Source organism: Nelumbo lutea, chromosome 8 (assembly GCF_056320005.1).
Source record: "Nelumbo lutea isolate HS-2025 chromosome 8, American lotus-T2T, whole genome shotgun sequence".
NCBI classification, from domain to species: domain Eukaryota; kingdom Viridiplantae; phylum Streptophyta; class Magnoliopsida; order Proteales; family Nelumbonaceae; genus Nelumbo; species Nelumbo lutea.
Window position 1 is genome coordinate 15,949,035 of NC_142691.1, and position 22,971 is coordinate 15,972,005.

The 22,971-nt window shown below is 32.8% G+C and overlaps 1 protein-coding gene across 2 annotated transcripts; it reads left to right on the top strand.

The window, feature by feature from the left end:
• The first annotated feature begins 3,738 nt into the window (after positions 1-3,738).
• LOC148842987 (UDP-N-acetylglucosamine transporter UGNT1-like) lies at positions 3,739-20,171 on the top strand. 2 transcript variants are annotated; one of them, XM_088959911.1, is made up of 10 exons: positions 3,739-4,066; positions 14,943-15,019; positions 16,739-16,900; positions 17,013-17,146; positions 17,597-17,727; positions 17,832-17,876; positions 18,021-18,118; positions 18,646-18,753; positions 19,345-19,401; positions 19,515-20,171. In XM_088959911.1, exons 1-10 carry the CDS (start codon positions 3,931-3,933, stop codon positions 19,587-19,589), a joined length of 1,023 nt encoding a protein of 340 aa, XP_088816037.1. In that variant the 5' UTR covers positions 3,739-3,930; the 3' UTR covers positions 19,590-20,171. The 2 variants fall into 2 exon arrangements, with proteins under 2 accessions (XP_088816037.1, XP_088816035.1); XM_088959909.1 differs by lacking the exon at positions 3,739-4,066 and adding an exon at positions 9,971-10,624.
• Positions 20,172-22,971: the final 2,800 nt, after the last annotated feature.

The following is a 22,971-nucleotide window of genomic DNA, read 5'->3' on the forward strand; positions in this document are numbered from 1 at the left end:
TAATACAAATTAAGAGTTTAAAGTTATTATTAATAAATATTATTTTTTTGAAAGTTATTTTCTCCAATTATTACTTGATACAAGTGAAATTAGTTATATGAAATATTATGTAAAAATATTAAAATATTATTAATTTAAAGATGATTTTATAATTATTTTTCTATTTTTCATATTTTTTAAATTTATTACATGATATCTTTATTTTAACTATTTAAAATCTACTTATGTTCAATATTTATTTATTTATTTAAATACTTAAATAATAAGTAAAATATTTAAAATTTAAAATATTAATTAATTATTTAATTTAATTAGCCATAAAATCATAAGTTATACTGTTATTACAAAATTTCATTGTTAATTTTGTAATATATTAAATTATTATTAATTTCAATATTATGTTATAATTATTTTTCTGCTTTGAAGAGATTTTTTAAATTATTACATATCTTCGTTATTTTAACTATTTAATATCTAGTTATGATAAATATTTAGTTATTTAAACATTTAAAAATCTATAAAATTTTTAATTTTTGTTGTTATTTGAATTTTATTTATTTAAAGATATAACATATTATTAAATATTTGAAAAAAATTAAATTAATAATCCAGAAAAATATAATTTAAATTTTTAGTACATAATTTTGTGATGTATTTTGAAAAATATAAAATTAGCTTTTTTATATTTTTAATAAATATTTTAAAGTTATTATATAATTTTGTTAGAATATTTAAATAATTGTTAATTTTTTTATCCAAATCTTTAGATAGATATACATAAAAAGTAGGGGAGAGGATAAATAGGAATTAGAGATAATTTAGGAGAGAAACTTTCTACTAAATTAGAGATAATTTTGGAGAAAGTAGGGGATAGTGGGGGAGGAGAAGAGATTATGTTGGTTATATATATATATATATATATATTTCCTGCTAGTTTTGATTAATACAATAAATGTATAATATTTAAAATGTACCAAACTTTTATATAAATGTTATGTACTTGTGTTATTGTTTTGTATTTCTATTTTTTTTTATTTTTAGTATTTAACTATTACATCATTGGTTACCCATTTTACAGAAATGGTTGGACCACCCATCAATAAGATGAAAAGTAGTTTTCTTTTTTGTGTTAGTTTTAAAATTTTATTGCATTTACACCATTAACATAAATAATTCTCATTTAATGCACTTATTTTATTTTAATATGATGAGTTCATAATATTATAGGTGTACTCAAATGTTTTCTATGTTTTTTTTTTTTTACTTTTTGTTTTTATACCATTTCATTTTTTATTTACTCTGATACCTTGTTGGCCAATTTAATCTTAATTGTTGAATCGTTGATCCACCACCTACATAGTAAAATGGTTTTGTTTTTGCATTAGTTTTAAGGGACTATTTGATTCATGGAATAGGTGTTTGTAATCGGAATTAGAATGGCCCATTTTGATTCCAACCGTTTGGATGGATGGAATCATAATCCGATTCCAATTACTAGTTGAATGGCATTCCCCCCTTCTACTCTCTTGGGAATAAGAATCTTATTCTAGTTGATTCAAATTCTGAACAAAATTGATACTAAATTTTCAGTTCATTTACATCATTAATAAATATATAATATTAGGGTTGTGCCCAAATTTTATATGAGCTTATATAGGCTTTATTTAAATTTCTAATAAGACCATTAGACAAAATTAGGGCCTGTTTGGTGCGTCTTTTTGAGAAGATCTTCTTGTAGCTTTCATAGTCAAATGACACATTGACCTTTTGACATAAGATCTGGGCAGCCCGAAGACAATTTGGCAGATGCACATCTTTTCATGCCTTTACCCTCGTCTTTCCGCGCGAGATTAAAACGCAAAGACGTGGGAAGTTGAAGCTTTCCGAAATCGGCCCGAAATGGGCTTCTTGCATCTTTTTGGCGCACTGTCTTTTGACGGCTAGATTTTCTGTGAGCCAAACGGGAATATACCAAAAATCGGTCTTTTTGGCTTGTAAACATCTGAAAGATCACACCGAATGGGCCCTTATTTTATATGAGCTTTTGGTCTCCTTGTATAAGTTTTTGTGGGGGGTAATGTTTTTACTGTTTTAATTAATAAAATTTAATGGTGCCCCCTTTCCACCTAGAGTAAAGTTTGGGGATAAAAGAAAGAGTTGCACCCATTTTAATTTTTTTTTTGTATATTTTGTATATTATTATTTTTTAATTCTATTATTTAGGTAGAACATCACGGGTTGACCTATTGGACTTATATGGTTGAATTACTTACTCATTACTTGGATGAAAGAACAGCTTTTTTCATGTTGATTTTAAATACACAAGTTCTGTATTGTTAAAATTTTATGATATATATTTTTATTATTAGAATTTATTGATGAGAAATAAAATAATTAAATATAAGATTTAATGAGAATGGATGAGATTAACACCTTAAATTAGGATTTAATGAGAGGGGACGGGAATTAATACCTTAAATATCAGACTTAAAGGGAATAGATTAAACTTAAAAATAGTAATTTAAATTACATTTTTGTCTTCACAATAAAAAAGAATCAAACTCAATGATAAAGTCATTTTAATCAAGAAACATTTTAGAATCTAGACTCATTCCCACATTTAATATTTAAAATGACCACCCCTCCACCTGGAATAAAGTACAAAACATAAGTGAATGACAATTCAAACCAAACAACCAACCCAATCCAAACCAAACCTGAGCCATACCCAAATTATGCTGAGTTTAACTTGGGTTAACAAACTTAAGCTTTGGCCTTTTGGGCCGGTCCTAGGGCCAAGGTCTATGTCTTAGAGTTGGACTTGAATACTGGTTGGCATTAAACTTGGCCCAACCTGCCCAAGTTTCATTTCCAATCACGAGACAAAGGGACAAAAATAACCATGCATAGGACTAGGGCCACTATAGAGTGCTTTGTCCATGCTTTCAAGACAGACACCATTAGATAAGTTCCATGAGTAAAGCAATAGAACCCTATGATTAATTTACCAATTTGCAACATATTGTCAAACTTAAAATCATATGAAAAACAAGGAATGCAACGAAAAAATATTAAAATATTTGTCTTTTGTGAGTGAAGATGCTTCCTTTATTCCAATCTGACTAAATGGGTCATGGATTGAACCCATAACAGATTCATGTAGTCCAATAGGGGTGCAGCTTGGGTTGGGCCACCAATTTAGATCGAATTGAATTAGATTCTCACAATCTTCTACACTTGGGGATCAATTTGCTCATCAAGTGATGGCATCATATCACATTGTGCTTTATAGTTGTGTATATGTAATTGGTTCTTATTAGAAAAGTTTTGGATGTATTTGTTTTGGTTGAATAAGAGCAACAGAAATTTGAGGAGAGGTTCTTAAAGTTAATGGGATATTGTGAAAGTTAATTAACAACTTTCCAAACTTTCTGTTTCCCTCTCTTATTTTCAATCAACCAAATTAACTAATATAGCTAACTGAATGATTAATTGCATTTAAGTTCTAGATTAGTGTTTGTCATATTTGGCTAAACGGTTCAGATTGGCCGGAGACAAAATCATACACAGCAATTGTGTAACATTGGCATGTTCACTCATGATAGGTTGCTCAGCCCGGTGTATGATTTTGTCTAACGAATCTGGACTCTTAACTAAAGTGGAAACCTGATTTCTGTCGGAGCACATACATGAAACACATTGATCACTATTTATATATAACTTGGCTTTAATGAATCTGCTACAAGCAAGATCTGTAAAATAGGCTATGAAACCTAATCCCCAACCTACCCACAAAAAGAAAAAGAAAAACTGATGAACTTAAGTTGCTTGAACTCCTTGATCAATTACCCCTAATATATATACACTGACACACAGAGAGAGAGAGAGAGAGAGAGAGAGAGAGAGAGAGAGAGAGAGAGAGAGCTTCATATGGCCTCAACTAGATCATTGAAGAATTGGGTTCTCCCGATCTCTAGTCCTTCAACTGATGATGAGAGCCTCTTGAAGAGCTCCACCATGACGAAAAAAGGGGTTTATGCTGCAATTTCATACATGTTCTGTATAGGTCAGTTTGTTTCAAACTTTCTATTTTTCATTATCCATTGTGCATCATTTTCAGATCCAGAGTCAGTGTTATTATCATTCATCTATTTAACATCTTGATTTTTTTTTCTTTTATCTTTATCATATAGTTTTTCTTTTTATATTCTGCAACGAAGTTTAGATATTTTTCATTTACATTTGAAGAGAAATGAATTAATAAGAAAAACATAAAGTTGAGGAAAAGTTCTTAAATTTTCTGATGAAATTCCTTATAAGCCTTCCTTCATGTCTAGCTTAATGGGTGAGAAGTCGAGAGAGAGAGAGGTGAGGAGAGGAATTTTCTAATGGACCAGAGAGGGAGATGGATTGTAGGATGCTGTTAGGAAAAGAAAATTTAGGATATAGAAAATAAAGTTGGTCATCAAAGTTCCTATCCTTCTCTCTACAACTGTATAGTTTTTTTTTTTCAGGTTTTTATTAATTCCATTCACAAAAGCTGAATCTTTCTCGTTGTTCATTCACTGAATCAAATATAATGATGCTTTTACTTTGTAGAGGAGATTAGCTTATAATTATCCAACTCAAACACACATTGAATAATATCATCTTTTAAAAACACTAGGCTCGGTTTGGTAAGAGTGTAAATATAAATGTGCGGTACAGATACAAGGTTCAGCAATACTATATAGGTTTTGTACTGTATATATTTATATTTACATTAGGTCCAGTTTGGGAAGAGTATAAATATGTATAGTGCAAATATATAATACAAAATACAAGATTTTGCACTCTATATACTTGTATTTATTATGGTTTTTGAACTGTTATTGACTCGGACTGCCGGACTATTCGGCCCGGAAACCGTTTATGCAATCAGTTCCGTTTTACCCCAAATCCGGTCTCTGGCCAAAAACTATTGAATAAGTCAATGACTTATTGACTCGGGTGATTGAACCATTGACCCGTTCAACAGTTTTGACCATTTTTTTAATTATTTTTTAATTTTATGTTAAAATGAGTCATCCATTCAAATCAGACGATCAGACCGTCAACCTAAAAACCAAACGATTCCATTTTCAAATCATTTTTTAAAACCATTGTATTTATACTCCTTCCAATTAGGAAGAGTATATCAATATAAGGTTCAGAAATACTGTCTACAAGGTTTTGCATTTAATAACAAAGTATTTGTCTGGGATGACTTGTTGATTTATCTTCTACTTGATAAAATAATTAAATAATATATAACATATTTAAGGTTATATGTGATAATTTGTCCAACTTCAACTTCGGCCATACAAAGCCAACGACCTCCTTAAAATTTTATTCAATAAAAGATAAATCAACAAGCCACTTCAGCTGTTATTCTATTGATTACCATATCCTTGAATAGTTTAATATTTAATTGTTTTTTACTCACTTAAAGACAAACCAATAAGTCATTTCAGTCCACTCATTTCACCTGTTACAAAATAGCTCAACTTTAAGAGTTTGGGTTATATCGATAGGATATCATGGCTTCTGGAATTTTTGCCATCATACTTATTGTTTTGTTTGTTTGTGTTTGATAAATTGAAAAACTTGTAGAGATTCATAAACAAGTAATTTGCAATTAATTGGTATCAATAATAGAAACAAAAGATCAAAAGCGCAAAGTGCTTAGGACTTCATTATGGCATCAACCATGGTGTGGTGTTTTTTCTTTTGAGTAAAGAATGATAACTAAAACTTCCTGCAAATTATCCAAGGTGTGAGCTCTCAACCTGATCCCCAGCCCAAGTTGCATTCCTGTATGAAGTGTTGGTGATTTATAGTAGAACTGCTAGATTTATCAGATACATAGAAAAACCCATCGGTACAAAATAGGGATAAAATCACATTCTCTTTGTCACTAATTTTCTTAATTATTTTTATCCTTTCTTTCTTTATTGTGAATATAAAAAATAATTTTAACATACCCAATAACTTATATTTATTTCTTTCTCTCTCTCTCTCTATATTCTCAGGGAGAGGAACTTGTTCCCCATACCATATCCATAACCCCAAACCCTCCTCACAATGGAATTTGATTCCACCTCTACTACAATTAGACAGAGACCTCACCAACTAAGCCACTATCAGTTGGTGCTTGCCTAGTACATTGTTTACAGGTACTATGCAAGCATTATACCAAGTTCTTCATGGACACTTCTGCAGCATTTATTGTGAAATGACATGCTTCCACAAAACATATATTAAAAATATGCACATGCTGGAAGTGGACATCAAAAGCATCACGTAAACATATATATTTGATGAGATGCCCATATCTTTTTGGATCATAAGAAATGGATAGTTGTGTCCCCATTTTCCACATATGTATCCATATTGGTATTCATAGTGAAGTGCATCATAGAATGGAAGTCTGTTTAATCAGAGCTGAATGACAATGACTTATTAGGGTGTCCACTATCTAATGTATTCCACTGTGATTCCTTACAACAATGCTAGATATTGGCAGCTTTAACCATTTGATAATAGATCGATGGGAGTAATTTTGATGAGGATATTTTAAATTGAATGGGTCCCCATGTGTATGATTTTGTTTTTTTTTTAATAAAAGTAATTGTCACATCAGTGAAACAAAAGCAATCATGCTGTGAAATTTTCTTTTATTTTTTATTTTTAGTTTTACACAGCGGGGCACGGGGGCACGGGGTAGTCCATCCCCCAACCATAACCCCTTATGTGTAAGTGAGATTCGATCTCAAGTCTCTGCTACGACTAATATAAAACCTTATCAACCCACTAATTGGCACCTTGCACAACTTTTATGAATTTATGATAATAATTAAATTATATAGGTTCATTTGGGTTGCAGATAAAATGAATAGAACTAGATGATTTCTTGCCAAATGATAGGTGACCCAGTTGGCATGTTTTATCAATAAATAAATGATTTCAGGAAAATTGTTATTTATTCTAGTCCGTCTCTTTCTCTCATCTCTATTCCTTCTATGTAAAATTGCTTACACCACTCAACTAGTGGTGTAAGATAGATCGATATTTAAAATAATTAATTAACTTCACATAAAGTAAGTTCTTAGTTATGTTAACATAATTAATTAATAATTGTTAATTCATGCAGTCAAAAGATAATTATTAACTTCACGTAATAGAAGTTTTTAATTAATTAATATAATTCATTTATAATTATTAATTAAAATACTTAAAAGGCTTGTACTATCTTATCGACAAGACATGATATCGGAAAAACTTACACCATTAAGTGATAACTGGTATAAAGGAGGTGATCGATCACATGATATTCATTAAAAATCATAGGGGGTGCTTTGATTGGTCAAACCTTATTAGTATCATGTCTTTCCTATCATAGGTTTTCCCAAAGTTAATTAACATAATTAAGTTTATTAAATTAAATCAATTAATTAGTTTAATGTAATTAATTAATAATATTATTATTATTTAACCACACAAGTAAAAGACTCATATTAGCTCTCTCTCTCTCACACACACATGCACTTGTGCAAGGGGAACTACAATGAGGCCGAGCAGCTATTAGTTAAGTCCATGTTATTATGGTCAATTGGGCTTATGTGGTAAAAAAAGTTCCCTCTCTCTCAAATACATCATGTCACTTTACTTCCCTCTTTTCCTCAACCAGGTCCCATCGTTCCCATCATGACACCAGGTCTCGCACAACCCCCTCCTTTTCTCTCTTCTTAATTTGTGCGTCCTCTCTCAACCCTCTTGTATGAGATGATACGGGTTGATACGTATTGATACTTTGAATCTTAATGTTTATAATTTATTTAGGTAAGTGCATAGTGCACTTATCTAGGTAAATATACTTATCTATATTCTTTTGATTTTTAGAGTTTAATAAAATGACATTTTTATCATAAAAAGTCAATATAAAAATGGACAAAATTGTCACATAATGTGTTATAAAATTCCCCCCCCCCCATGGAAAGGTTAGATGGTCAAGTTTTATCAAGAAAAATTGAGCTTATTTTACTATAGGACCCATTAATAAATACAAAAAAAAAAAAACATTGTAAAGTTGGTCAATGAAAAAACACTGCACAATGTATGTCATGAAACTTAGATCCTACTCACAACAAAATACTTTTCCAACAAATGCTAACATGATTTGTATCCGCATATCTTACCATGAAATGAGACTCAACACATATGGTAAAATATGCGGACACAAACTATGTTGGAAAAGTATTTTATTGTAAACAATCCCAGCTCGCATGTCTCAATGACTACCAACTTCAAATTCTACGTGCAGATTCCAATTACCAAAAGGAGAGGGTGCGTCAAAGCATCAATACTCATTTATAAAAAAAATGCATCAATACTCGTTTTGTCTTGTAAAGTAATACATTCTACTTTAAACATATGCGTTTGGTTCATGTTATACTAGAGAATGACCCTGTACCAAGTACGAGGCTAGTATTTTTTGATAATTTTTATTTTGTTTAAACAAAAAAATGTCTATAACTTATTATTATTATTTCTTTATTTTTTAAAGATTATTTTTATTGTAAAATTTAGTTAATTAATTAATTCATTATTATTATTATTATTATTAAAATTTTTACTAAATGTAATATTTACTTAATTATTTAATTAAATATTAATATTATTTTTAATTAGTAATGATGATGATTATTTTCTTATATTTTTATTAATATTTAGTATTTAATTACTGAATATTGTTGTTATAATAGATTTTCTAATTACACTAAATTTTGATAATTTACATAACTTTAATGCATAATTAGTTTTGAAATTTACTATTTGGTTATCAAAAATTAAATTAAAAAAACTAATCTGGGTCTTACATCTTTGTAATTGACAATCTGACCTATTTTATTTGAAAGCCACTATTGATTTATGTTTTTTTTTAATTTTATTTAAGATATTAAATGAGATCTTATTGGTAAACTATAACCCACTTTATTTGTTATTTACTATTTATCTAATAAATATATTTTGAGTTATTTATTTTCAAAGTTAAATTAGGTTGCTTCCTAAAAGTTAAATCAAGTTTGTAATTAATATAGTATTTTCTTTTTGAAAAAAATCATTTAAAAACAAACATGTGTTATGAAAATCTTTTAATGGGTCCCACCATTTGTATTTAATAAACTATGGATAAACATGTGTTAAGTTAATAAATAATTGTCTATTGAGAATATTTAGGAGTGAAATTGCCCACTTTTTGAATTCTATTTCTTGAATTAATAGGATTCCACATGTTTGAATGATAGTAAAGGACAATGGGTTTTATTAACAACTTTTCAGAAAATGTCATTATGTCTAGCTTTCTAAAAAAATGAGAATGTCACATGTTTGAATGGTGGGGGGCTATAGCATAGTAGTGGATTGTAGGCTTTAATAGGATTTTTTCATAACTTGCCATGTGTTTATCTTTCCAAAAAATGAGAAAGCCACTTGTGTAAATGGTATTGGGTCTTGAGATTTAACAATAACTTTTCAAAAAATGACACATGTCTAGATTTCCAGAAAAATGAAAAAACCAAGTGTTTGAATGAAAGGGGCTATAGCATGAAGATCTTCCTTTAATATATATTATTAATCCAGATCCATCTATCAACAAAATATGTTTCAACACCTTACCAACTACATCAAACACTACACATCTCACACATGATTGGTCCCACTTTTATAACAAAATGTGCCGTGTCAAACCAAGAGTGGATAGGGTGTTGGACTGGAAAATGATAGTCCTGATTTTTACCGAGGTATTTGACTTCCTTATTTGCTAGCTCTCCTTTATTCTAAATCTCAAAGCAAAACCCGGAAAAGGTAGAAATATGATTAATTTTCCCATGAAATCATTTTCCAACAAAATCATTCGTCGTCTCATTTTACCTCCACCAGAACGCAGTGATGGGTGCATGTGTGGCTTCCAAAGAAATAGATATACAGTTTGTAGGCGACATTATTATATATGGATATCCATCTGGACGGGTCTGGCTAGCCCAATTTTAATCCCGCCCGACTGTAAACCAGTAGATCCGAGAACCCGTACTGACCCTAGAGGCTAGAGAAGGGCAGGGTAAAGCATGGATGAATGGGGTTGAGCACTTGAGCTTGGCCTGCTGAAAGAAATGGGCAGGGCAATCGGGTGTACTTCATACTTGGGCACGGGTCTTGTAATGAGAATACAGTCAAATGGCACCGACCCGGAGGCCGGAGCCGACCGTGTTGCGCTGAAACCGACCAGACTAGTATTTGGAGGGAACGCAGAGTTAACTTGACTACTTCCTCTATCTCCCATTTTTTGGTCTGTTTTTGAACTTTCCGATTGACTCCTCTCAAAGACTCAACTTCTGAATTCTGATCTACAAAACTTGCTGAGAGAGGGCGAGGGAGGGTGCCGGAGAGCTTTGATAGATATCTCTCGCCATGGCTTCCTCCAATTCTTCAAAGAATTTGGTGTTACCAGTTTCAGATCCTCCGAGGGGCGATGAGAGTCTCTTCAAGGGTTCCGCCATGACCAAGAGGGGGGCCTACGCTGCCATTTCTTACATGACTTGCGCAGGTATGTTCGTTCTCTGTCCTAGTCGTTCTTACCAATTGAGACTTTGGCTCTAGTATTTAGTCCTTATTCATTTTTTGTGTACCATCTTTCTCTGTATCCCTTCTCAAGTCTCCACGTAATTCTCTTGCGAATTTTATCATCGACTTTCTGCTCTCGAATCGTTTCTTCATTTCTACAGTGCAATTAAGACATTTATCGCCTTTATGAAGGGAATTTAAATCATTTGTATTTTCATCTGGATTATATCGTTTTTCTTGTTGATTGGTGGGGCTGTTGCTCTTCCTCTCTCTATCTCTACTAAATTTTATATACACTAATTGTCTCGTAGTTCTCAGAATCAACGAAGAGATATAACACGAGGATTTCTAGAATCAATGGAACATAAATAGTAGTTTGGTTTATCTCAGAATGGAGATTGACTTTGGAAATTCCCTTTATCATAGTGCTTCCTTCAATTATTAGAGTTTATGAGTTTGAAATTCAATTTCAACTGTTATTCCATAGGTTCATCCGAGAAACAGTTCATATATTGGGTTTTGAGTACGAATTTGGATCCATACTAAGCACCTGTTGTTCCAATAGCCCTATGTCTGATGGAATGGTCAAGCTATTTAATCTTTAGAACTGTAACATGCTGCCATGTTCTGCGGCTGACGGTTCTTACTCTAGTGGCAGGTAGACCTTTTTAGGGTGTGGCTTTCGTCCTGCTCCTCCAGGTATCCCTTCCCCAATTCAGGGGTGTCGATTGGACTGGATTTGGTCCAATCCGATCCAGTCCAATGTGAGTGCATTGCAAATGGGCCAGGTCCAATCCAATCCAATGAATAATTTGGACCACTTTGGACCAGTCCAATTCAATGTTCGGACCATCCAATTTGTTCAAATTCATTTTAATTTAGGTTGGTTTTAACCCAAACCCGGTCCATTGACACCTATATTCTTATCTTATATCAATGGACTGGATATTGGCTTAATTCAACTAAATCCAATATAAATTTATTACGGATGGACCAGGTCCAATCCAATCTAATAAATATTTTGGACCGGGTCGGTCCAATCCACTGTCTTTTTGGTCTGTCCAATCTGTCCAATTTGATTTTGGACTGGACGGGTCCAGTCCAAAACCAGTCCATTGACACCCTTACCCCAATTAGTTCTTTCCATGATTTGAATCTGGAATGTGACCTATGGGGTAGGCTCTAAAACCAAATGTTATGTATCCAACCAATATGCTATTATCTCTAGGACTTATGGAACATTTCAAGCCAAGGAATCTAATCTTTAGGATCATAATAGGGTTGTAGCCTAAAAGAATTCCTTGGAAAAGTAGGTATCTAAAGCCTTTTTGAAAGAATTTATCATGCTAAATATGATTTGAGTCTTGGAATAACTGGATTATGATTTTTTTTTTTAATGTGCAAGTATAACATATAGTAGGTTAGTTGCAGGTTAATGTACATACTGATCTTTTATTCCTGGACCTGCTGGAATTGGGCCTATTTATGGGCAGTACGGTTAATAGATACCTCATTTTTCATTAATATCAAATGCTCCACTGAGGTTAGCATGCTCTTCAAGGCTTAGAGAATTTTCATATTCATGTGGTTCATTTTAAGGGGCCATTGGTTTGGTTTAATGATAAAAGTTCAGTATGATAAGCATATGAATACGGGCTAGAGTCCGAGAGTGCCCACTTTGTGCAAAAAAAATGCCAAAGGTTAGGTCCATATCAAGTCTACCCCTTCCAAAGTTCCAATACCCCATATGTCTGGGACCAACAGTGGGTAATGACCCTTTTATGTGATCCACTTTTAATTGTGCAATCCAAAAAATGTCACTACTTGGGCATTAAAGTTCTTTGGAGGCCTGGATCTGTTCAGAAGATAGTAGAATAAGGAGATGGGATCTGGGACCAATACAAAATCTTCACTGTAAACATTGGCTTGGAGCAGCTCCTTTCCAGAAGAGGAGATTGGGAAATTTCATGCCCAACTAAGGTGGTATCCTTGGCGTGGACAGCAGCATTAGGTACTTTTTTTTTTTTTTTAACTAGAGATCAACTATCAAGAGGAGGCTTGGATCCTCTCATAGAATTGCATTATCTATCAAAATGAGCCTGAATCGGTGGATCATCTACTTCCTTCTGCAAATATAGGGACTTTACATCAAATGGTGTTTCTCCAAAACATTGTGGGAAATCATTGCAAGGTGGATTTTATGTTTGGGAGCAAAAGTATTTGGAATAACACCTTCAAGCCCTTCTCCTGATCATAGCTGTCAAGGTGATGCCCAGGTGGGTGCCTGAGCAATGCCTAGGCAATTAGACACTTATGGAGGGTTGCCTCACTTAATCACCAAGATAGTTTTTACATGATTCTCTTGGATACTTTTATATTTTTAACTTTTGAGATTATAATAATAAAATAGACATCATTAAACCAAACTATTCATCTAAGTTAAAATACTAGTTTCTTTCTTTTTGTTATTCTTCTCATTTGTTAGGGTTCATCAACATGCATATTGCCTTGAACCCTTGAAGACTTCAAAACTTGAACTAATAAGCATGGAAGAACTCAAAATTTTATCCGATCAACACATATTGATCTTCTTCTTCTTTTCACACTTTCTTTTCTTTTCTTCTTTTCCTAGGACAAAAGTAGAGATTAAACCTTTCTATTTTCTGAAATTAATTTTATTTCTTTCATTTTTTTCATGAATATGTTGATTTTCCATGTTTAAAATGAAGCTTATACATCTTTTATGAAGATCATAGACAATTAATAGGGAAAGATAGTTATTGTTTGCTATGGAACCCAAGGAGTTACCCTAGGATTCATGGTTTTTATTTGTTAGTGGTGTTAGTGAAGGGGTATTTTGGTCTTTGCACTTGTAGAGAATGTTGATGTGTACTGTTATGTTAGTTTGAGTGCCTCTTACTTAAATAAGGGCACTTAAGTCTTTTCCAATAAGTTAATAATATAATAACAGGTCTGGCCGAATCTAGGGATAACTTTTTCTCTAATTCGAACCAGACCTTCTCTCTTTTCTCTCTTCTTTCCTCTCCTACTTCTACTTCTTGCTGTTCACTTTACTTTACAGTCAACGAACAAGACAGAATTCTAGGGCAGGCCGAACTTCAACATTATTAAAAAAAATCCATCACCATTTATAAAAAAAAAAAATCAATCACTTAGGTGACTAGGCAAAAATTAATAGCGAAAGATGGGCTTTATTATAAAAAAAACCCATCACCTTGCCTCACCTCGATGCCTTGAAAAGTATGCCTCTTGGGTCCATTTCCTTACTTTGGCAATCAAGAAATATAAAGATAGCTTAACATGTAGAGCAATGAGTTTGCATGACTACAACACTTTCTTTTGACCCTCCAATAAAACACGACATGCTATCAACTAAATGAAAGACCAGGAAAACCAGATCACCTAGTGAGTGCTTGCCTAGGTGATTTGGTTTCGATGTGTTCACATGGTCATAACATTTACTTACGACTCTCTAATAAAAAACAGAGATGCTATTAATCAAATGAAAAACCAAATTATTCTAATGAGTGCATCCTTTTGTTGTTATCCCAAATGACACACTAACAATCTGCTAACATATGAAAAAATAGAGATTACCTCTAGGGTCTACTAGCTTACTATGACAATTTAGAAATACTAGGACAGCCTAACATATTGAACGACGGATTCACATGATCACAACACTTTCATGTGATCTTCCAATGAAACACAAGTATGCTATTAATCAAATGAAAAACCAAATCACTAAATGAGTGCATGCCTAGGTGATTTGGTTTTGATGAGCTCACATGGTCACAACACTTTATTACAACCCTAGAATAAAACACAAACAAGCTAACAATCAAATGAAAAAGGTAATAATAGTTATTATTATTAATATTATTAATATTATTATTATTATTATTATTTCATCCTTTCTTTTCTTTTTTTTTTCTTTTCCTAGGACAAAAATAAAAAAAAAAATTCCATTAGGACCAAGTGACAAGGTGCCCCCTAGTGCCTTGCCTTGCTTCGGTGCCTTCAAAGCTATGCTCCTGATCTATTTATTAAGTTCTTGTTGCAATAATGCTCAACTTTCACCTATCCATATTTCATGCTTTTCTTTTGTTACCAGTTTGCTTTTCTGTGACTTGTTTTATTATTTAGTAATGGTGGTCCAAGAATTCTCATGACTTGGGTTAACTTTTCCTTATTTATCAGATTCTCTTCTTGAGCTTTTGTGATTTCTACATTTTTCTCTTTCACATTTATGCCTACTTCTATTTAATTTCTGTCTGCAGTACTCTTGGTGATGTTTAACAAGGCAGCTCTTTCGTCATATAATTTCCCCTGTGCAAATGTCATCACACTGTTTCAGGTAGTTCCCTATTAAGTTAATTTATTGCATAGGATAGCATGCACATTCTATGGTTGTTTTTCATACTGTTTGGTTCCTTGTGTTACTCAATTTTGTTAAATATTTACTTCATATGAATACATTAGATCATGTAACATTAGTCTTTCTCAAACTTCAGTTTAATTGATTCTATGCTGTCCAAGCCACCAAGCTGGAGCAACCGATAGAGTGCCAGAAAACTTACTTCCATTAGATAAATGACATTTTAGGTATGAAACAAATGGGGTTTTTAAATGCAATTTTTGCAGGTTCATAAAAACTTATTCACACCCTGCTATAGACCTCTAGTTTGGCTGGATAATGTGCCTTCTCATCAGATTTTCTTGGTCTATTCTAAAAAGTGGCGCATTTCAAGGAGATCATGAGGCTTTAATGTGGTGAACAATATGGAATAAGAGCAAAGCCCTCAGCTGCCACTACACTTCACCTTATGGCATCACCCTTTACAACAAGGGGAATGCGATTCTTCTTTTTAGGAATTTTCAGTTCTCATAAAAGGAACTAATGCCTTTGCCAAATTAGAATTTGACTTAGCCACAGGTGTGGTGGAAACAAAAAAATTATCGTCTAGAATCATTTCTAGAAAACATAGAGTTGCACAATCTGTATTATCTGCATGCAACATGTTGTAGATGAATAGTTCTTCAAAATTCAAATAGAAACAGGGAAGTGGATTGCCTGTCTCTTAATCAATTCATTTCAGTTCAGTTGGCAGTGCGTTTAATTTATGTGGTAAGCTTGATTACAAGCATTGTCCCTTTTGGAAGGGTTATCCTTTGAGCTTCCATATCAAACTGCTTTAAATGGATCTGTAACAATAGTTTCACTAATATATTGTTGTTGGGTTGTTTTAATTTATAATATAATTCCTGGATTTAACAAACTAATCATGAAAAAACTGGTATAGTGCACCCTTGTAGAGTAAAATGTGTAGTTCTTACTTCCTAAATTACCTTCTTAACAATGATGCATAGTAAATTATTGAGGGATAAACATTTTAAGTGATTTTCATCACTTAGGTCACTAAGAGGTGCCATCACAATTTCCTGTAAATGGGAAAGCAACTTGTAAAATGAGCAAAACAACTTCAAATACCTCACACACAAAAGAAAAAAGAGAGAACAGAGTTGAGAAGTAGAAAAAAAGGGTTTGGTCAGAGACATGCACATGAGTTTTTCTTTAAAAAATGAGAGCTTTGTTAATTGCTAAACAGTTTAGTTTGGTCAGATAAGATTTCAAAGTAGCCCTTGTTTGTATTAATTGAATGAACAACCATGATTGGAGCATTTTCAGAGTTTCCTCTGATAAGTCACTCTCACCTTACCTGCTTTTGGGTAAAGGAGTATCATTAGACACTACAGGAAGTTTTATCTACTTTGTTCTAATTCCTTGTAAGTTGTAAATATTCTTGATAACCTGAAATGCAATCTGATTTATTATATAGTGTATGTGCATTTAGGGTTAATGGTTTAATTATTAACAGTATAGCATTTGGGCTTCTGCAGTGCAATTCATTTATGAAGTGGTTTCTTTACTACCTAGCAACTCTTTTAAATGTTTCCAGATGGTTGTTCTTTGTGAATTTCTATAATATTCTTTGTGCTATAGTTGATTTGGTTCTGATTCCACAATTTGACTGCAATTTGGATGTTTTTTATTCTTAACCTATATTTGTTGCAGATAATATGCTCATGTTCATTGCTCTTTGCAATGAGACGTTGGAAGATTATTTCTTTTACAGTTGGTGAACCCTGGCCTCTTACTGATAATTCAGTCATGCTTGTACCATTCAAGACATTAGTTCACACCCTACCTCTCGCGTTATCTTACTTGCTTTACATGGTATGCCTTTAACCTTATAAAGCTTAGCTTCCTTTACTGGAGAATTGTAAGGTTCAATTTCTTTTCTGTTGCTGATAATATCTGGCCTCTCTCCTTTCTTGATCTTTAAAAGCTGGCTTCAATGGAGTCTGTACGTGGTGTAAATGTTCCTATGTATACCACCCTCAGGCGGACCACTGTGGTATTTACAATGATAGTGGAATATCTTCTAACAGGGCAGAAATATTCATATTCTGTTGTTGGAAGGTAAACAGCTCCATCTTTTCATTGTTTCTTGTAGAGAATACACTGTTGTTTTATTCTAGAAACTAGACATGCTGATGAATGTGTGCATACATGTCTGACTGTATTACTGGATAGGCATATCTAAGGTGACAAAAAGTATTCAGTCATCCTTGGTTTAAGGATACAGTTCATTTGATACTGTCTTATATTACAAAGAATAAAAAACTAATAGATGAGGTGGATTATGCGAACTACCACCATAAAACCCTTGACTTTTTTTATCAGGTTGATGATTTTCTTAAATGCTTCAATATGAAATTCAACTTTTTAACTGCAAAACTATGGAAAGTATTAGCTTTGGCATATTTTATCCTTTTCATGTTTTTTTAGGTTTTAGAGTTCATCACTTTTTTTTGGCCTAAAATTTTATGCTTCTAACTCCACAATGGAAAATTCCAAGAACTTCATCAGTGTGGGATTGATCGTCTTTGGTGCATTTATTGCTGGAGCTCGGGACTTGTCATTTGACTCCTATGGTTACGCTATTGTTTTCATAGCCAACATTACCACAGCTATATACCTTGCGACTATAGCCCGAATTGGTAGTATTTCTGTCTTCTAATGTTTCACTCTCTTTCTGGAGCTTGGACATCATTAATCCATTTGAAGAAGTGGAGCTTCATAACATATTTTATTATTTTCTCAGGGAAAACTAGTGGCCTCAACAGCTTTGGCCTAATGTGGTGCAATGGTAAGATGTGTATCTTAATTATTATCCATATGTGGATGTATGCATGCATGGAACTTTATTATACATATCTGTGCCTAATTGAAAAATAATAAATAGGGTATATGTCAACTCACTCAACTAATGTTTTATTTGCATTTGTTGAAGGAATAATATGCGGACCAGTATTGCTGTTCTGGACATTTGTTCGGGGTGACTTGGAAATGACAATAAATTTTCCTCATTTGTATTCTATTGGCTTTCAGGTGCATAGCAGTCATCATAATAAACATGTCTTCCTCGTAGCATTTTGCTTCATTCTTAGGGCAACTTGGAAGTGCTGAAGTTTCATTGCTTTTTTAGAAGTGGTAGAGCTTCATACTACTATACAAATTAATTGGATTTATTTCCTAGCCCATGGTCCCCCCCAATTATTTGCATATTTATGTATCTCACAGAAAAAATATTCCCAATCCTTTTTTTTAATAATTCTACTGTCATGTACGTTTCTTTCCTTTACCAATTAAAGGCATCTTTTTCTTTGTCCTTCACTTTTGTTTTTTAAACCATCCCATGATAGTCCATGGTTATCTTGGCCAAAAAAAAAGGAGATAGTCCATGGTTATCTTATGAGGCTGATCAGTAAAATTAGGTATTTGCTTGCTTATATGGTTCTGCACTTATGCATAGAATATGGGAGGAAGTTTATGACTGCAATTTGTTCTTTTCTTAAAGTTAAAAAAGTATAACTGAAATCCTAATGGGAAATAATGCATGCAATTTCCTTTTGCAGGTTGTCATGCTTCTTTCATGTATAATGGCTTTCTTTTTGAACTATAGTATATTTTTGAATACAACTCTCAACTCTGCACTCACACAGACAATGTGTGGTAATTTGAAGGTATGCCTACTAACCTTTTATTAATTCCTTGTGCCTTGTGATAAGAAAAAGATGCATTTGATTCTGGTCCATTCTTGGTAGTTGGTACTGCTTATGTTTGTATCAAATGTTTTAGAACCTGGATCAGTGACTGAACATGCCAAGAGGAGGGTTAAGCTGGTTTGGACTGACTTCTATAAAAGAATTTACAGCATTGAAAAGATTTTATTATTTTCTTTATTTTCTTCCTCCTTTCTCTTATTTTCGTGCCATTGCATGGGCTTGGTTGGTTCAATATGAGTTACCTTAGTAAAGTGGGTCTGGTCATCAAATCATCTGGTTCACCATTTCCATCTGGCTTTTAGTAACTCTTATTGAGGTTTCCATTGTCGATGGAAGATATAATGCCACAAATTTCTGCTTAAAAGTGAAAGTGAATACCACCCCCCGGGCGAATTGTCCAATACATATTACATTCAGGTTTCCTGGGGGAGAATTTCAACCTCCTTTGCTTAAGCTGTAGTTTGGACCTTGCACATGTGCATTGATACAGGTATAATGTTGATGTCATTTTTATTTATGATATGTTCTTTCTGTTTTTGTTACCATCAGGATCTTTTTACCGTTGGACTTGGTTGGCTATTGTTTGGTGGGCTTCCATTTGATATTGTAAGTGTGAACTTCACTTTACCTTTAATGTTTCTCATGTCCTCAGCACGGTGCTCTGTCTAGTCTGAGTTTTCAGTTTTGCTCACTTGAACCATCTTCTGTTTTCTTGCCAGTTGAATGTTATTGGTCAACTTCTTGGTTTCTTTGGCTCTGGTTTGTATGCCTACAGTAAGCTCAAAGGGAAGTAAGCAACAAGCTGTTATTGAGGAGCTCATTGTCCATTGGAGGTATTTAGTTGGGTTTATGTTGCTGCTGCAGTCATAACCATCTAAATTTTGATGTGTATAATGGGCTTCTAGGGAGTGAGTGCAACGATTTCTACAAAATTGCAGCCATGCTCTTTTTTTTGGCACAGAAGGATAGCTGCTCTTACTTCAGGGGAATTGAGGGCCTGTATATCTTGAGTCATTGTGCTCATCTACAGAGTGGTTAGTGATGAAAGTAGAAACGGTGATAGAGGTGGCCACTTGCTGGGACAATGCATATTACATTTGTAGGTGATTTTTTTTTGATAGATAACATTTGTAGGTGATTTTTTTTGATAGATAACATTTGTTGGTGATTTTTTTCTTCTCATTTCTTCTCCTTTTTGGGTTTGACAATTTTGAAATTGGAGGAATGCCAGATGCCAAAATATCTAAGCTGACATTTTAACTTAAGCATCAGTGGCACAAAATGAGATGATATCTTTTCTTTGTGAAGACAACAAAGTTAACATTCTGTTTTGAAGTTCTCAAAATATAATATAAAAGCAGATCTTTGGTGCTCCAGCTTATCTGATTTCATCAAAATGGTCCCATATGGGTCTGTTCCATATGGGATGTTAGTTCCCTTTAATCATGTGGTGATTTCTCTTCAACCGTAAATAAAGTGGTTGATTGGAAAGCTTAATTAAGTCTGAGATATAGGGTCATTCGGTAGAGACTGAGAAGGCTCTCAAGCTGTGCATTGTGAACCCAAGGAGATAAAATTCAACCTAAGAACAGAATTATTTTATGAACCTCCACAAATCCATTCTAGGACCTAGTCAATATGTTCTAGGATTTTTCCTTGCACTGATAAAACTTTAATCTATATTATTTGTTATTAAAAGTTTGGATGGGCACTCGAATTTTTTTTTGGGCTAAAATACTCTTATTTTTGAACTTAGTTCTCTCCAATTGTGAGAATGAAAAATGTAATTTAATTATTACTTTTCACCTTATTCAATTTCCTCATTAAGTCTTATATTTAAGGTATCTACTCCCGATTTTTCTTATTAAATCATATGTTTAATGTATTGTTTTTCACTATTATAACCATGAATGAATTTGTGGTAATTTTCTTCTTGAATAAAAATACTACTATTTTTTATTTTGGTCCTTTAATTGAGATGGCAAAAAATATATTTGAGTTGCTATTTTCACCACATTCAATTTTCTCGCATTAAGTTTTATATTTTAGGTGTTAACTCCTATTCTCTCTTATGATGTCCTATATTTAAGGCATTTTTTTCTCACCAAGAAATTATACTAAATAAATCTATATCCAATACTTTTAACAATATAAAATGCCTGTATTTTAAAACCAACTTGAAAATGAAACCATTTTTCAGTCTAGGTGGTAGATAAGAAATTCAACATTTCGGGTCAAATGTGTTAAATCTTGGTGTCATAATTAAGTAATAAAAGTTAAAAAGATAAAAAAACACAACCAATTATGAAAAAGTACAAATTTTCTAATATTTTATATTCATCACAATAAATAAAAATAAGTGTGATAAATAGGAATTATTTTAATACACAAATATAAAAAATTGTAAAAAAATTTGGACACACTATCATAATTATCTAAAATTGTCACATGCAACCTCTAATTTACTACTTGATCTAATAACCCACCCAAGTTGTTTATTTGGAGTTTTTTTTTTTTTTTTTCCTTTTGTGAAAATTTTCAAGATCTATTATTTTTTGGTCTCCTTCAATTTGAATGATTTGATTCAAAAGCTAATTCAGTCTAAGCTATTAGCTACCTTGGCACTAGGATAAGTCCTAATTTTTTATTAATAATCATATATTTTCCTTTTTCTTTTTCTTCGGGTAGGTGAAAAAATATTGCGTTTAGAATCCAAAATCTTCATTTACCTAGGTATTCTACGGTAGAAAGGACCTAGCTTTTACCGCAAGGTTCTTGAAAAGTTTTGCTTGCCCAAAGTCTTGTGGCAAACAATGGGCTCGTTTGGCACGTATTTTCGTGTGGTCTTTTGGTTGTTTACAACTTGAGAAGATCGAAAATCAGTCTATTTTCGTTTGACACACGGAAGTTTTAAACGCCAAAAGGTGGGATGCTGAAGAGATGCAAGAAGCCCATTTTAGGCTGATTTTGCGAAGTTCCAAATGAAGCTTCTTGCGTTTTTTGCGTTTTAATCTCGTGCAGAAAGATGTGGAATGATGCATGAAAAGATGCGTGTCTGTCAAACAGTCTTCAAACTGTCTAGATTTGATTGTCAGAGGAAGCTCATGTAGATGTATAAGAGATTGTATGTTTCTGTATACATATACTTGTACGCATATTATATAGGAAAACTTTGTTGATAAAGCATGCTTTTTCTTAGATTCTTTTCCACTCTTGTTTGCATAAACTTGTTATATACGGTAAGTAGACACATATGCACATACTTTAACGGTTTATCCTTTTTTGTTTTTTCATATACCTTTGAAAATCCATCAATGTTTTAAAACCTGAAGCAGACGTCAAACCATTTTCTTTCCGGTTGATGGGTTAAATGGTTTTTTTAACTTTACTAAGTTAGATTCGTATATATATATATAATGGACCGATTTTGGATTGAACCAATTCGGTCCAAAATATTTATTAGATTAGATTGGACCTGTTCTGTTTGTAACAAATTTATATTGGATTGGGTTGGATTAAGCCAATATATAGTCCATTGGTATAAGATAAGAATATGTGTCAATGGACTGGTTTGGGTTGGAACCAATCTAAATCCAAATAAATTTAAACAGATTGGATGGTCCAGACATTGAACTGGACTGGTCCAAATTGGTTCAAAACATTCATTGGATTGGATTGGACCTAGTCTATTTTATAATGGACTCACATTGGACTGCATTGGATTGGAACAAATCCAGTCCAATTGATACCCCTATATATAGGATGGTGAGGGAGGAGAATGCGGTGGCTGGCAGTTTTTTCTTTATCTTCCATGCCTGTTTTGCCAATAGATATTGAAAGAGACAGCTGATGGTAGGAAAAAAGAAGATGAAGGTGGCTCATTTTAATGAGAGAAAGATAGTCATTGCTTACCATGTCGGTTTATGTCGCCACTTGACACGGTGTTTGAGAGCTGAGAGAGAGAGAGAGAGACAGAACGGTGGTATTACAGATCCATTCTGGTGTATGTATTAGACTACAAGTCAATCAATAAAGCATTATTGGGATGGGTTTCGTCCTTATTCTCCCCTCCTTTCTTTCACAGTTTCATAGTTGTGTTTTTTTTTTCTCAAAATAATTTTTTTTTGGATCGTCTCATTTGATTTGAACTATCAACTGGAGAGTGATTATAAAAAT

Coding starts and splice junctions, on each gene's coding strand:
- LOC148842987 (XM_088959911.1), top strand. CDS start 3,931: ATGGCCTCAACTAGATCATTGAAGAATTGGGTTCTCCCGATCTCTAGT. Junction 17,147..17,596: donor TCATATTCTGTTGTTGGAAG/GTAAACAGCTCC, acceptor GAACTTCATCAG/TGTGGGATTGATCGTCTTTG. Junction 19,402..19,514: donor GTGGGCTTCCATTTGATATT/GTAAGTGTGAAC, acceptor TTTTCTTGCCAG/TTGAATGTTATTGGTCAACT.